At 46.1% G+C, this 14,580-nt stretch overlaps 1 protein-coding gene across 1 annotated transcript in view; it reads right to left on the bottom strand.

Moving 5' to 3' along the window:
• LOC311141126 (uncharacterized protein) overlaps positions 1–14,580 on the bottom strand; it is a gene marked incomplete at its 3' end in the record, with an annotated part of 234,123 nt that overhangs the window by 72,147 nt on the left and 147,396 nt on the right. The window contains exons 3-4 of the mRNA XM_084176382.1: positions 11,695–11,796; positions 6,782–6,817 (exon numbers count right to left, since the gene is read on the bottom strand). Of these exons, the coding sequence (XP_084032508.1) occupies positions 6,782–6,817; positions 11,695–11,796 (138 nt within the window). The remainder of the gene's footprint in view (positions 1–6,781; positions 6,818–11,694; positions 11,797–14,580) is intronic.

The following is a 14,580-nucleotide window of genomic DNA, read 5'->3' as shown; positions in this document are numbered from 1 at the left end:
CTCCAGCTCAACCGAGACAGACCAGCTAAGGTTGTAACCTCCAACAAGAAAATTATAAATGCAACTGATAAACCGCAAAACCTACCAGAATTCCAACCACACCTCAGAGCTCTCTATCTACCCTCAATGTGAAGAGAAAAAAAAAACAAGCGCTGGGCCTTCAGTGGTTCAGTGGACTAGGCTGGGGGAAGCTCAATCGCTTCATCTGGAGAAAAGGAAAAGGAGCAGTTTTTTTTTCGTGAACTGTCTCCCTCCTCGGCTCCGTTTCAAGCCTGCAGAGAAGATCGGAAGAGCAGATAGACGCACCAAGATATTTTGACATTTTCCTCCATCTCTTAAAGCCTATCTCGCCGAGCACGGCACAGAAGAGGACTGGGGTTTTTTATTGAGGGCCCCAGAGAGAAAGATAAATCACCAGACAAACCTAGGCCAGGGCCCATCTTCTTCTCCTCTCCGTTGTAAAAACAAGCAGGTAGCGAACAGCTGAGGAAATGGGCCAGATATTGTTTCCCAAACATGGGTGACACTATAATGAAGCCAGCAGAACACAGAGGAGAGGAGAGGGAAGCAGGACCTGATAAACTATTCCACATCCACTTTTACCTCAGATTGATAGCGGTGCTCTGTGGCTTTGCTGCATATCGCCTGTGTCAACGGTCAAGTTTTCAACAGATTAGTGTAAGGAGTGATGGATATGGACGGTGGGGGTGGGTACAGTCGTCAACTAAAACAAATCACTGAAATGTGGCCATTTATCTCTGAAAATGTACAGCTCGTGTATGCCAGTCCAATGGAAAATGGATAATTTACCATATTGTACGTTCTAATCTACACCACGTACTGTCTGCACGCTTGCATCGATGATGTCGTCTCCACAGTGACAGTACGTACATACCCCAACCAGAAGCCATGGATTACAGGCAACATCCGCACTGAGCTAAAGGGTAGAGCTGCCGCTTTTAAGGAGCGGGACTCTAACCCGGACGCTTATAAGAAATCCCGCTATGCTCTACGACGAACCATCAAACGGGCAAAGCGCCAATACAGGACTAAGATTGAATCGTACTACACCGGCTCCGACGCTCGTCGGATGTGGCAGGGCTTGCAAACTATTACAGACTACAAAGGGAAGCTCAGCCGTGAGCTGCCCAGTGACACGAGCCTACCAGACGAGCTAAATTACTTCTATGCTCGCTTCGAAGCAAGCAACACCGAAGCATGCATGAGAGCATCAGCCGTTCGGGACTGTGTGATCACGCTCTCCGTAGCCGATGTGAGTAAGACGTTTAAACAGGTCAACATTCACAAGGCCACAGGGCCAGACGGATTACCAGGACGTGTAATCCGAGCATGCGCTGACCAACTTGCAAGTGTCTTCACTGACATTTTCAACCTGTCCCTGACTGAGTCTGTAATAACAACATGTTTCAAGCAGACCACCATAGTCCCTGTGCCCAAGAACAATAAGGTAACCTGCCTAAATGACTACAGACCCGTAGCACTCACGTCTGTAGCCATGAAGTGCTTTGAAAGGCTGGTCATGACTCACATCAACACCATTATCCCAGAAACTCTAGACCCACTTCAATTTGCATACAGCCCCAACCGATCCACAGATGATGCAATCTCTATTGCACTCCACACTTCCCTTTCCCACCTGGACAAAAGGAACACCTACAGTTCATGTCGGAAGTTTACATACATTTAGGTTGTAGTCATTAAAACTCGTTTTTCAACCACTCCACATATTTCTTGTTAACAAACTATAGTTTTGGCAAGTCGGTTACTTTGTGCATGACACAAGTAATTTTTCCAACAATTGTTTACAGACAGATTATTTCACTTATAATTCACTGTATCGCAATTCCAGTGGGTCAGAAGTTTACATACACTAAGTTGACTGCGACTTTAAACAGCTTGGAAAGTTCCAGAAAATGATGTCATGGCTTTAGAAGCTTCTGATAGGCTAATTGACATAATTCGAGTCAATTGGAGGTGTATCTGTGGATGTATTTCAAGGCCTACCTTCAAACTCAGTGCCTCTTTGCTTGACATCATGGGAAAATCTAAAGAGATCAGCCAAGACCTCAGAAAAAGACCTCCACAAGTCTGGTTCATCATTGGGAGCAATTTCCAAATGCCTGAAGGTACCACGTTCATCTGTACAAACAATAGTACGCAAGTATAAACATCATGGCATCACGCAGCCGTCATACCGCTCAGGAAGGAGACGCGTTCTGTCTCCTAGAGATTAACATACTTTGGTGTGAAAAGTGCAAATCAATCCCAGAACAACAGCAAAGGACCTTGTGAAGATGCTGGAGGAAACAGGTACAAAAGTATCTATATCCACAGTAAAACGAGTCCTATATAGACATAACCTGAAAGGCCGCTCAGCAAGGAAGAAGCCACTGCTCCAAAACCGCCATAAAAAACCCAGACTACGGTTTGCAACTGCACATGGGGACAAAGATTGTACTTTTTGGAGAAATGTTCTCTGGTCTGATGAAACAAAAATAGAACTGTTTGGCCATAATGACCATCGTTATGTTTGGAGGAAAAAGGTGGTGCCTTGCAAGTCGAAGAACACCATCCCAACCGTGAAGCACGGGGGTGGCAGCATCATGCTGTGGGGGTGCTTTGCTGCAGGAGGGACTGGTGCACTTCACAAAATAGATGGCATCATGAGGAAGGAAAATTACGTGGATATATTGAAGCAACATCTGAAGACATCAGTCAGGAAGTTAAAGCTTGGTGGCAAATGGGTCTTCCAAATGGACAATGACCCCAAGCATACTTCCAAAGTTGTGGCAAAATGACTTAAGGACAACAAAGTCAAGGTATTGGAGTGGCCATCACAAAGCCCTGACCTCAATCCTATAGAACATTTGTGGGCAGAACTGAAAAAGCGTGTGCGAGCAAGGAGGCCTACAAACCTGACTCAGTTACACCAGCTCTGTCAGGAGGAATGGGCCAAAATTCACCCAACTTATTGTGGGAAGCTTGTGGAAGGCTACCCGAAACGTTTGACCCAAGTTAAACAATTTAAAGGCAATGCTACCAAATACTAATTGAGTGTATGTAAACTTCTAACCCACTAGGAATATGATGAAAGAAATAAAAGCTGAAATAAATCATTCTCTCTACTATTATTCTGACATTTCACATTCTTAAAATAAAGTGGTGATCCTATCTGACCTAAGACAGGGAATTCTTACTAGGATTAAATGTCAGGAATCGTGAAAAATGTATTTGGCTAAGGTGTATGTAAACTTCCGACTTCAACTGTACGTGAGAATGCTATTCATTGACTACTGCTCAGCGTTCAACACCATAGTGCCCTCAAAGCTAATCACTAAGCTAAGGACCCTGGGACTAAACACCTCCCTCTACAACTGGATCCTGGACTTCCTGACGGGCCGCCCCCAGGTGGTAAGGGTAGGTAACAACACATCTGCCACGCTGATCCTCAACACGGGGGCCCCTCAGGGGTGCGTGCTCAGTCCCCTCCTGTACTCCCTGTTCACCCATGACTGCATGGCCAGGCACGACTCCAACACCATCATTAAGTTTGCAGACGACACAACAGTGGTAGGCCTGATCACCGACAACGATGAGACAGCCTATAGGGAGGAGGTCAGAGACCTGGCCGTGTGGTGCCAGGATAACAACCTCTCCCTCAACGTGATCAAGACAAAGGAGATGATTGTGGACTACAGGAAAAGGAGGACCGAGCACGCCCCCATTCTCATCGACAGGGCTGTAGTGGAGCAGGTTGAGAGCTTCAAATTCCTTGGTGTCCACATCACCAACAAACTATCATGGTCCAAACACACCAAAACAGTCGTGAAGAGGGCACGACAAAGCCTATTCCCCCTCAGGAGACTGAAAAGATTTGGTATGGGCCCTCAGATCCTCAAAAAGTTATACAGCTGCACCATCAAGAGGATCCTGACTAGTTGCATCACTGCCTGGTATGGCAACTGCTCGGCCTCCGACCGCAAGGCACTACAGAGGGTAGTGCGTACGGCCCAGTGCATCACTGGGGCCAAGCTTCCTGCCATCCAGGACCTCTATACCACGCGGTGTCAGAGGAAGGCCCTAAAAATTGTCAAAGACTCCAGCCACCCTAATCATAGACTGTTCTCTCTGCTACCACACGGCAAGCGGTACCGGAGCGCCAAGTCTAGGTCCAAAAGGCTTCTTAACAGCTTCTACCCCCAAGCCATAAGACTCCTGAACAGCTAATCAAATGGCTACCCGGACTATTTGCATTTCCTTAAAACTGCATTGTTGGTTAAGGGCTTGTAAGTAAATATTTCACTGTAAGTTGTTCACTGTTGTATTTGGCGCATGTGACATAACATTTTATTTGATTTGATTTGTATAGATTGATCCAGGGGTGTTACCCAATAAAAATATATCCACAGGGAAAAGCACAGGCAGGATATCAAAGTTGGGTGTTTATGTGGCTCTAAATAAATTAAAATGCTAAGCATATAACTTTGATATCTTGCGTGTGCTTTCCCTGTGGATATATTTTTACATTTACTCTTTTTGTAATTAGTACCGCAAACATTTACTTGGAACAATGTATTATAATCTTGGCTGCAAGCACTTTTGTTTGAGTGTTACCCAATAATACATGCCAAAATGTACATATAAATAGTCTGTTCCAACAATATATTCTTTATAACATCCATTACAATTTGCTACGAGTCTAAATCTGAACCACGTCTTCTTTTACGTCTCAAATGTGCCTCTCAGATATCGCAGCCTGGCAGGCAGCGTCAAAGACATATGGTAGGGAAATAGTGGAGGTGTTATCTCCTATAGAAGCGGAAAACAAACAGTCAAGAGAGATTGGGTTTTTACCTCTTAGTGCCTTGTGACAGATAACAACCCCCCCGTGGGTAGGTAATGGTGATAAGAGCCCAGGGCTGACCATCAGATAACCCAGCTTTCTGTGCCTCCTCTCTCTGTGTGCCTGCCTGCCCTCCAACCCTCCACCACCCACCTCCCACACTCCCTCCTTCCTCCCACACCGGCTGCCTTCATCTCTCCCTCCCTGTCTCTCTCTCAGACAGGCCCTAGGCCCTACCACAGAGCCCGGAGCACCTGCTGATAAGGGCTCCTGCGTGGCCCCAGAAGCCTGCGCCGACCCTCTGTCAGTCTGCCCACAAGCAGCCCAAAGGGCTCCACCACACTGCAGCGCACACCATCAGATAGGGAGGCAGGGCAGGCGCTTGACAATGTCAGACTTCCTGTGCACTTTCATTTTTGTCTTGCTTTCCTCCCTCTCTCCTCTCCTTTCCTTCCTACTGCTCTCTCAATCTTTCTCAATCCTACTCCCTCTCTCAATAATATTCTTTCTCTCTTTCTCCCCCCCCTCCTCTCTCTCTCTCTCTCTCACTCTCTCTCTCTGTAAAGAACAGATGAAGAGGGGTTCTCCTCCTTCCTTCCTGCCCTCCATCAGACTCAAACTGACAGCTCGAGCCAAAGGGCTGCAACAGCTTCCGGGAGGTCTTGTTTGTTTTCATGTCAGTGAGAGTATGCAGCCGTGAGGGAATAGGAAAGTGACATGTTCCATTTCCACACACCAGCACAATAAAACCCCACACAGATCAATGTCTTTTAACTTAAGCTTTGTTCGCCTCTTTAAACGCTACCTCAGCAGATACTCTTCCCCTGATTAGCAGTGACAAACCATTTATAGATGTTGTTTATTTGTTTGATCACACTAAAGCTACGATAAGAATTGCCATATGTCACTCACAGGCAGGTCTAGTGGAGTAACGGGAGCTAAAAATGTCTCTCTATAAATTCTCCCTTCTTGTAGAGGACAACAAGGACAACTACAAGACTCAAGACTGCCTCTATCAACTCTGAACCTCATAATTAAAACAAAACTCATCAGCTTTCTGGAAATAATGATAAGTGAACAAGTTCATAAGGTTTGAAAAACACATACTGTTGACTTGTGTAGTCTGCAAAATATGCTTTCAAGTGGTAAAAATAGTCTCCTAGTGACACTAAGTGAGACAGTCTACTGTATAAAAGGACTGGGCTGACAAGATTTAGCACTTTATACAAGAACGCATAATACATTTTAAATTCAAAGGTAATGGAAGTATAGAGCTGAATGTGAAAGCAGTTATATTTCCCCTATTCATAAGTTAGGCCTACATTAGAACAGCTATGCTATGGGTCTTCTGAAAGAATAAGGGTGTTTATGATATTATATGTATTTTTTTTTTTTTTTAATTTGGGGGGGAATTATGTAACAATGCAGGCACTCACTTTTTTAAAGGCTTTTAAGCATATTGTCTGACAACTGATTCAAATGGCTTGTAGTTGGCAGGCAGTGGAGGCATCTCCTCCAACACTTAAACTGCAGAACTATTGAATGGCTGCCTGCCTGCCTGCACGGCCTGATGTGATGGATGTCAATAAAACAGCCACATTTACCCAAGGTAGAGCAGGACACCTTGGCTGAGTCTCAAATGGCACCATATTCCATAAATAGTGCACTACTTTTGACCAGAGGGCCCTGGTCAAAAATAGCGCACTACATAGGGAATAGGGTACCATTCAGGATGCATCCCTTACCTTCCTTCCTACAATTTAATCAGTCAGTCATCCAGGAGTAATGTCCCTAATATCATGATTTCTCCATTACTCTATTTAACATAATTAAAGTGTCGAGCGGCGGGGCCATAAAGAGAGCCGTTTGAGATTGTAATTCTGCCGTAAAGCCATGAAGCATGAAAATGTCACTTACCGAGTAGCCCCGGCCTGACAGCGAGTGAGTGGAGCTCTGTAGAGAGAGAGGAGAACAGGGTTGACCTTTAGGGACCATGAGCCAGCCGCTGACACAGACATGATGAAGCAGCTACGCTTTAATATCAATATTCACGTTAACCTTCTCCCTCCCGCCCCGCCCGCCTGCGCCCGACCTGCACTAGCTAGCAAAAACGTCACTGCCATTAATTCTGCATGGCCTTGACTAGGGAGAGGGAGATGAAAAGGGTCTTTCTCTCAAAACAACTGCTTACTGCAGTGCAAATGAAATGACACCACTGGAGTCAAGGGTATCGTTGCAGTAGTACTACAAAGGAAAATACAATGGTAGGAATGCTTACGACTGAATATGAATGCTTAATACTGACAACACCCCCTACCTATGCTGTTAAAATGACAACACTTTGAAATATGTGTTTTTGGAGTGAACTCCTGAGTGGCGCAGTGGTCTAAGGCACTAGAGATCCTGGTTCGAATCCAGGCTCTGTCGTAGCCGGCCGTGACCGGGAGACCCATGGGGCGGCGCGCAATTGGCCCAGCGTCGTCCAGGGTAGGGGAGGGAATGGCCGGCAGGGATGTAGCTCAGTTGATAGATCATGGCGTTTGCAACGCCAGGGTTGTGGGTTCGATTCCCACAGGGGTATGAGAAAAATAATTTAAAAAATAATGTAAGTCGCTCTGGATAAGAGCGTCTGCTAAATGACGTAAATGTGAACAAATACTGTATACCCTTCCATTGCATTACCCTTAAAAACCCATCTTTCATTGATTTGTGTAAAAAAATGTTTTGTTTAGTGGGATAACATTTAGAGTATAGTTCTTGGGGTGTAGCTTAGGGTCAAAATTGAGTTTTGAATGCATGTATGGACAAATCCAATAATGAATGTCACTTATGCACTTATAATGTCAAATACACTGACACCGCATAATATTGCTGACAGTGCTAGCTTCTGTTGATAGACAAGGCCCCTGACAGAGAGTCATCCTGGTTCAAACTCAGAGTGAGGGGCCAGACAAACTGGAGGAAGCTGCTCTCTATCTCTCTCTCTGTCTCTCTCTCTGTCTCTCACTCACTCAGAATACCAATCTCCCTCTCCTTCCACACCTTCCACTTTGCCCCCTTTTACTCCGCAGTTTCAATTGGCAATTTCTCCTCCAGTCTCAGGAGGGGACTTTTCTGCTAGACCAATTTTGTCCATAGTACCTCCAATCCCTCCATCCATCCATCTCTCTCTCCCTCCATCCCTCCCTCCTTCCCACACCTGCCTCTGTGCTTTAGCCCTCATCAGTGCCTCTGCTCCCTCTGATTCACAGACTCAACCCCACTGTGACGATTAGGGAGGTGTCCTATGGCGAACCGGAAAGTCAGCTCTGCGGGAATCAAAAGACTATTCCCTCTCTATTCACCCCTTCTGTCCCCACTGCCGGAGAGAGAGAGAAGGAGGGCTAGAGGTGGAGGGCAGAGGCGGCCATGTATGTGGACACAAAGGGAAAAAAGTCGACTGTGTGTGTGTGTGGTGTGTGTGTGTGTGTGTGTGTGTGTGTGTGTGTGTGTGTGTGTGTGTGTGTGTGTGTGTGTGTGTGTGTGTGTGTGTGTGTGAGCGTGTGCGTGTGCATGTGCGTGTGTGTGTGTGTGTGTGTGTGTGTGAGACTCAGTGCAGTAGTAGTGGCCTCCTGTAGCTCAGTTGGTAGAGCATGGCGTTTGCAACGCCAGGGTTGTGGGTTCAATTCCCACGGGGGCCCAGTATGAAAAATGTATGCACTCACTAACTGTAACTCGCTCTGGATAAGAGCGTCTGCTAAATGACTAAAATGTAAATGTAATGGTAGGCCAAGGCCATTTGGAATTACCCTTACTATGCAGGGTTCATTCAAGTTGGAGCGTTTGGAGTAGAAAGAGAGGCTTATTTAAATGATAATGAGGGACAATCCATTGGATTTAGTCCGGGTGAAGGGAAGAGGGGAAAAAATCCATTAAAGCAGGTAGCGGTTCATAAGCCATGGGGTCGGGATACAGCTAAACACTCTCTCTTAAAAGCCATTATACGTGGCTCTCAATGGATTTCTGCAGCGCTTAAGACTTCAAAAGGATTTAAGAACCTGCCCCAGAGAGGCAGCAGCGAGGAGGGGGAGGATAGGGGAGAGGCATAGGGGTGTGGGGTTGTGGAGGACACTGGCGGTGTTTTAGGGTTAACTAAACAGCCCTGGAGAACAGAAATGTTGCTAAATCCGCCCCCTAATCCTCTCCCCATTTCCACGCCCCCTCCCCCGGACCCTCAAAGCCACGGTGACAAGCAGGGCGGGGCCTGGCGGTTGGTTTTCCTACGGGACAGACTATTGGTTTTTGAGGTGCGAGAACTTAAAGGGGCCAATCATGGCTCCGCAGAGCGTGAAGTGTGTTTAAAAAAATGGGGTCAGCATCCAGTATGCAACCAGCAGCAGGCCTTACAGCTCTCCAGCAGGAGTGAACTCTTAGAGAAAAGAGTTCCAAAAGCGTTCTTCAGCTTTCCCCATAGGAGAACCCTTTTTGGTTCCAGGTAGAACAATTTTTGGTTCCATGTAGAACCATTTTGGGTTCCAGGTAGAACCATTTAGTAGTCCCCTGTAGCTCAGTTGGTAGAGCATGGCACTTGCAACGCCAGGGTTGTGGGTTCGTTTCCCACGGGGGGCCAGTATGAAAATGTATGCACTCACTAACTGTAAGTCGCTCTGGATAAGAGTGTCTGCTAAATTACTAAAATGTAAATGTAATGTAGAACCCTCTTTAGAAAGGGTTCTACATGGAACCCAAAAGGAGGGTTCTAACTGGAACCAAAAGGGTTCTACCTGCAACCGAAAATTGTTCTTCAAAGGGTTCTCCTATGGGGACAGCCGAAGAACCCTTTAAGGTTCTAGATAGCGCCTTTTTTTCTAAGAGTGTGGGTGGTTGAGTGGATTGGTGAGACCCCAGCAGTAGTGTTCTCTTCCCCCTTCTCCCGGCTCCCCCCTCCAACTCCCTCCCCACACTAACACAGATGCACAGAAAATCTCCCTCTACATTTCCCTAATCCCTGCCTGTACGGCAGCTTTCTGCCTCGGCCCAGCTGAACCAGGAGTAGAATTACCTAGTCAACGTAAACAGATACAAGACCCTAGCTACCGTGGAGATGAATAAACAACATATCCACGCACGTCTCTAACACTGCTTCCTAAATTGATGCATGACTGTTCTCAGTACGGAGAGGAAGCAGCAAGCTTCTCGTTTGTCTCCGTTTCCTTTTGGCGGTCCAACAACACAAAATCCATTTGACTCATGAATTGTGGCTACAGTACAGTACATATTAAGTTAAGAGCTCTTACAGCCTGGAACCACTTTGATGTGGGTATCAAATGTGCGTTATGCATTTTATCAAAATTTGCAATGCAGTGGCAGATTTCATGGGAGTTGAAAAAGGAAAACAGTGTTTATAGAAATAGGAAGTCCTTCCTCTCCAGTAGTTGCCCGGCTCTGTTCAGAGAGCCTAGCTGTGTTTTAGGGAGAGGGATAGATAGGGATGAATGACATGGCTACAGCGATCAGTGTTTTTGCACCATCTATTTGGCAGGAGATTAGAGAGACGCCATATCTAACACCGTCAGCGATTACAGCATGCCATTTTAAACAGTCCCCCCCTTCCCCTCCCGTACCCCCAACACCCTTTTCACTGTCGCATTTCCCTGTCAGAACTGTCATCCGCCAGCATCGTTTTATCTGCCAAACCCGGCTCTTTCTACTGACTTTTTCATTTAAAAACAGCCTTTTACACAAATTCATGAGGAATGGCAGGGGGGAGACAAGAGAGGCAGAGAGAAAGAGAGAGAGGAGGCTTAGAAAAGGAGGTCGAATGGAAGGGAAAATAAAATGTGGGGGAGTGTTTTTTTTTTCTCCCTCTCTCCACGTCTCTAGATTTTCTTTTGGAATTCTGAATAGCTTGAACAACGCATTTAATAAGTTCATTAAAATCTTTTCTCTCCATCATTTTTCCTCGATCACTTCTTCAGCTGTAGAAGCAGCAAACTCCCTCTCTCCCTCCATGCTCCTCCCGTTCTGTGCAGCTAAATGAACTGTCTGATTGAATTTAGTGAGGTTTGGGAGGCCTGGTTGACAGGCATTAGTTAGGAAGCATATTCTACATTCATTTAAAATGAGCCGCTTGGGGATTTTGCATAAATTCTCATTACTTCCCCTGTATCTAAATTGCATTATTTCATCCCTAGCACCAACCGACCCCCTAGCTGCCTCCATTTACTACGCCACCCACTCATCTTTTAAATGTGCTAGCATATGGACGCAGGCTCTGCAGTAATTGGAAAGATCTTTAACCCTTTAACTCGGCGAGGGTCAGCTACCACCTGGCTGAACAGTGTTAGGTCACATCTACATAACCATAGCAGGCTTTTAATAATGCAGGGGCATCTAGGCTGCATGCCAAATGACACCCTATTCCCTACGGGGCCCTATGGGCTCAGGTCAAAAGTAGTGCACTATATAGGGAATAGGGTGCGAAGAAGACATAGTGTGATAGCTGTATGTCTGTGTGTCTTGGCTAATCGTTTCCTGCTTGTCGCTGTTGACCAGACAGGTTTTCTAATGCATGGGGATTTATGAGGTGTGAGTCTGGGCCAGTATGAGCTACTGCACACTGCTGCCTCTCTGCCCCCTCTCTCTCCTCCTCCTCAGAGCCCTACAGCTCTACAGACCTTGCTGCTGGCCTGGTCTCCTGTTAGGATCTCTGAGGGTCTGGGAGAGTAACAGCCCTAGTTAACCGTGTTGCAACAAGGTAGGTAGCTATGGTCTGGGATTCTGGAGATGTGGTGATCTGGAGGTATTGGGGCCTGATGGTCTGGGGGGTAGGACTAGAGGGTCTCTCTCACCTCACTGAGGTGCTCTTTAGAGGTGCTCCTGTTGGGTCTGTTGATCTCCTGCATGGCCCCATCCTCATCCAGCTTCACTGGGCGCACCTGCAGGGCCTTGATCTGGAGGAGAAAAACAGAGGAAGAAGCATTATATTATTATACAGTATAAAAGTATATAAATAATATGTTGTGCATTATAATGCATTATGCATATATCATAAAGCATTATACATGTGCTCGCAATGAATTATGAAGAGGGTATTCATAGAAAGTGTTACCAAAAATGTTTTCTAGAACAGAGACAAAGTATCTCTTTAGTACGACTCCAGTCAAAGAAGACCAACTCGACGCCACATAAACTACACAGCAACTCCTCGATACAACACGACCCAATCTCCGTCTCAATCACATCTGTGGTCTATTCACACAGGGTCGCAACTTTCCCCCCCAGTTTTATAATTGGAATGTGATACAAAACAGGGTAACAGTGTGCTTTAGGACCACGCGGATGCCTCCGAGCGGTTGGGTAGACTGTTCGGAGTGTTTATCCGATTGGATAAAAAATATATATATACACTACCAGTCAAAAGTTTGGACACACCTACTCATTCAAGGGTTTTTCTTTATCTACACTTTTTTACATAGTAGAATAATAGTGATGACTTCAAAACTATGAAATAACACAAAAAAGTGTTAAACAAATCAAAATATTATTTGAGATTCTTCAAAGTAGCCACCCATTGCCTTGATGACAACTGTTCAGAGGAGACTGCGTGAATCAGGCCTTCATGGTGGAATTGCTGCAAAGAAACCACTACTAAATACTAGACACTAATAAGAAGAAGAGACTTGCTTGGGCCAAGAAACACGAGCAATGGACATTAGACTGATGGAAATATGTCCTTTGGTCTGATGAGTCCAAATTGGAGATTTCTGGTTCCAACTGCCGTGTCTTTGTGAGACGCAGAGTAGGTGAACGGATGATCTCCGCATGTGTGGTTCCCACCGTGAAGCATGGAGGAGGAGGTGTGATGGTGTGGGGGTGCTTTGGTGGTGACACTGTCAGTGATTTATTTAGAATTCAAGGCACACTTAACCAGCATGGCTACCACAGCATTCTGCAGCGATACGCCACCCATCTGGTTTGCGCTTAGTGGGACTATCATTTGTTTTCCAACAGGACAATGACCCAACACACCTCCAGGCTGTGTAAGGGCTATTGGACCAAGAAGGAGAGTGATGGAGTGCTGCATCAGATGACCTGGCCTCCACAATCACCCAACCTCAACCCAATTGAGATGGTTTGGGATGTGTCGGACAGCAGAGTTAAGGAAAAGCAGCCAACAAGTGCTCAGCATATGTGGGAACTCTTTCAAGACTGTTGGAAAAGCATTCCAGGTGAAGCTGGTTGAGAGAATGCCAAGAGTGTGCAAAGCCGTCATCAAGGCAAAGGGTGGCTACTTTGAAGAATCTAAAATCTAAAATATATTTTGATTTGTTTAACACTTTTTTGGTTACTACATGATTCCATATGTGTTATTTCATAGTTTTGATGTCTTCACTATTATTCTACAATGTAGAAAATAGTAAAAAATTAAGAAAAACCCTTGAATGAGTAGGTGTGTCCAAACATTTGACTGGTACTTTATATATATGTCCCCCCCACTTCTAAAACCAAAGTTGCGCCACAGTATTCACACAAAGGGAATCCATCCGTAATAGAAGTAGCTCAGTGTGAAACACAAAGGCAAACTGGTTGCCCCATGTCTCAGTGTCAGTTTATAGTTTGAATGTATGCAAAGAAGCACTGGCAGTAACCAAAATGTCCGCCTGAAAGTCATGACCTTCACATTGATGTAACACCTGTATCCAACAACAGTCTGCAGAAAAGTAGTTACCAAAATCCTGAGCATTTGTTTATTGTTTACAATCTGCACATAACGGTCACGCCTAGTGGTACACCGTCGAATGATAAAGTTGCCTGTTTGGGTCTGCCAACACGAGAGAACATGTTGTTTGGTTGGGGCTAGACAGACGAGCCATGAGAGGAGCGTTGGCTTGGCAGCGACCCATATTCCTAGGACAGATGGGAGGCAGCCACACTGCCATGGTCGGACGAGGAGGTAGGAGGTAGCCCTCCCTACCTCATCCTATCAGTCCTCTACAAGCCCCTCTCTGAAGACAATTGGGACGGCTGAAGGCGAATGGCTGCCTGTGGGGTGTAATCTACTTGACTAGCAGCTTGCAGCTCTGCCTGCTCTAGTCCCTGGTGGCGTAGCACGCCGTGGCTCGCCTCGGTCTCCAGATCTCCACTGTCATTTAAGCAGATCACTGCTAACAATTAACCTTTCCTGGGAAATATCAATTATGGCCCCCGGCAGAGTCGAATTAAAAGGGTCATCAGCTAATCTGACAGGTCCTATACTGAGGTGGCGTGGCAGAGGCGCTGCCACTTGGCTGGCAGAGAGAGACAGAGAAAGAGAGGCTGCCCTGGCTGTTTGTCTACCCTTCTGTCTGTCTGTCCGTTTGCCCGGTGACCAGCGACCAGCAGCGACAAGCCAAATAGACACAATTCCCTTTTAATTACCCTGCTGAGGCCCTGGCCAGGTCAAGCCGGATGAGGCCTGCTGATTGGACGAAAGGCACTAGCGTATGTTGAGGTCGGTAGTGACAGCCCAGCAGAAATGGCAGAATGCCTCCGGCAACATACTGCAATCAGGATGCAGACACACAGACAGGAAGGAAAGAGAGACCCTGCAGGTGGTCGTAATCAGGTGTCTGCCATCCTGCAACTCCCACAGTCTCTCTCCCTCTATTTCTTTCTCTATCTTTCTCTCTGAATCTCTCTCTCTGGCTGTCAAGCTAATTGCTCCTTGAATCTGAAAATGGATGACAGGCTTTATG

Source organism: Coregonus lavaretus (genome assembly GCF_964263955.1).
Source record: "Coregonus lavaretus genome assembly, chromosome: 14".
Taxonomy (NCBI): Eukaryota; Metazoa; Chordata; class Actinopteri; order Salmoniformes; family Salmonidae; genus Coregonus; species Coregonus lavaretus.
This window is presented reverse-complemented; position numbering and strand designations above follow the sequence as displayed.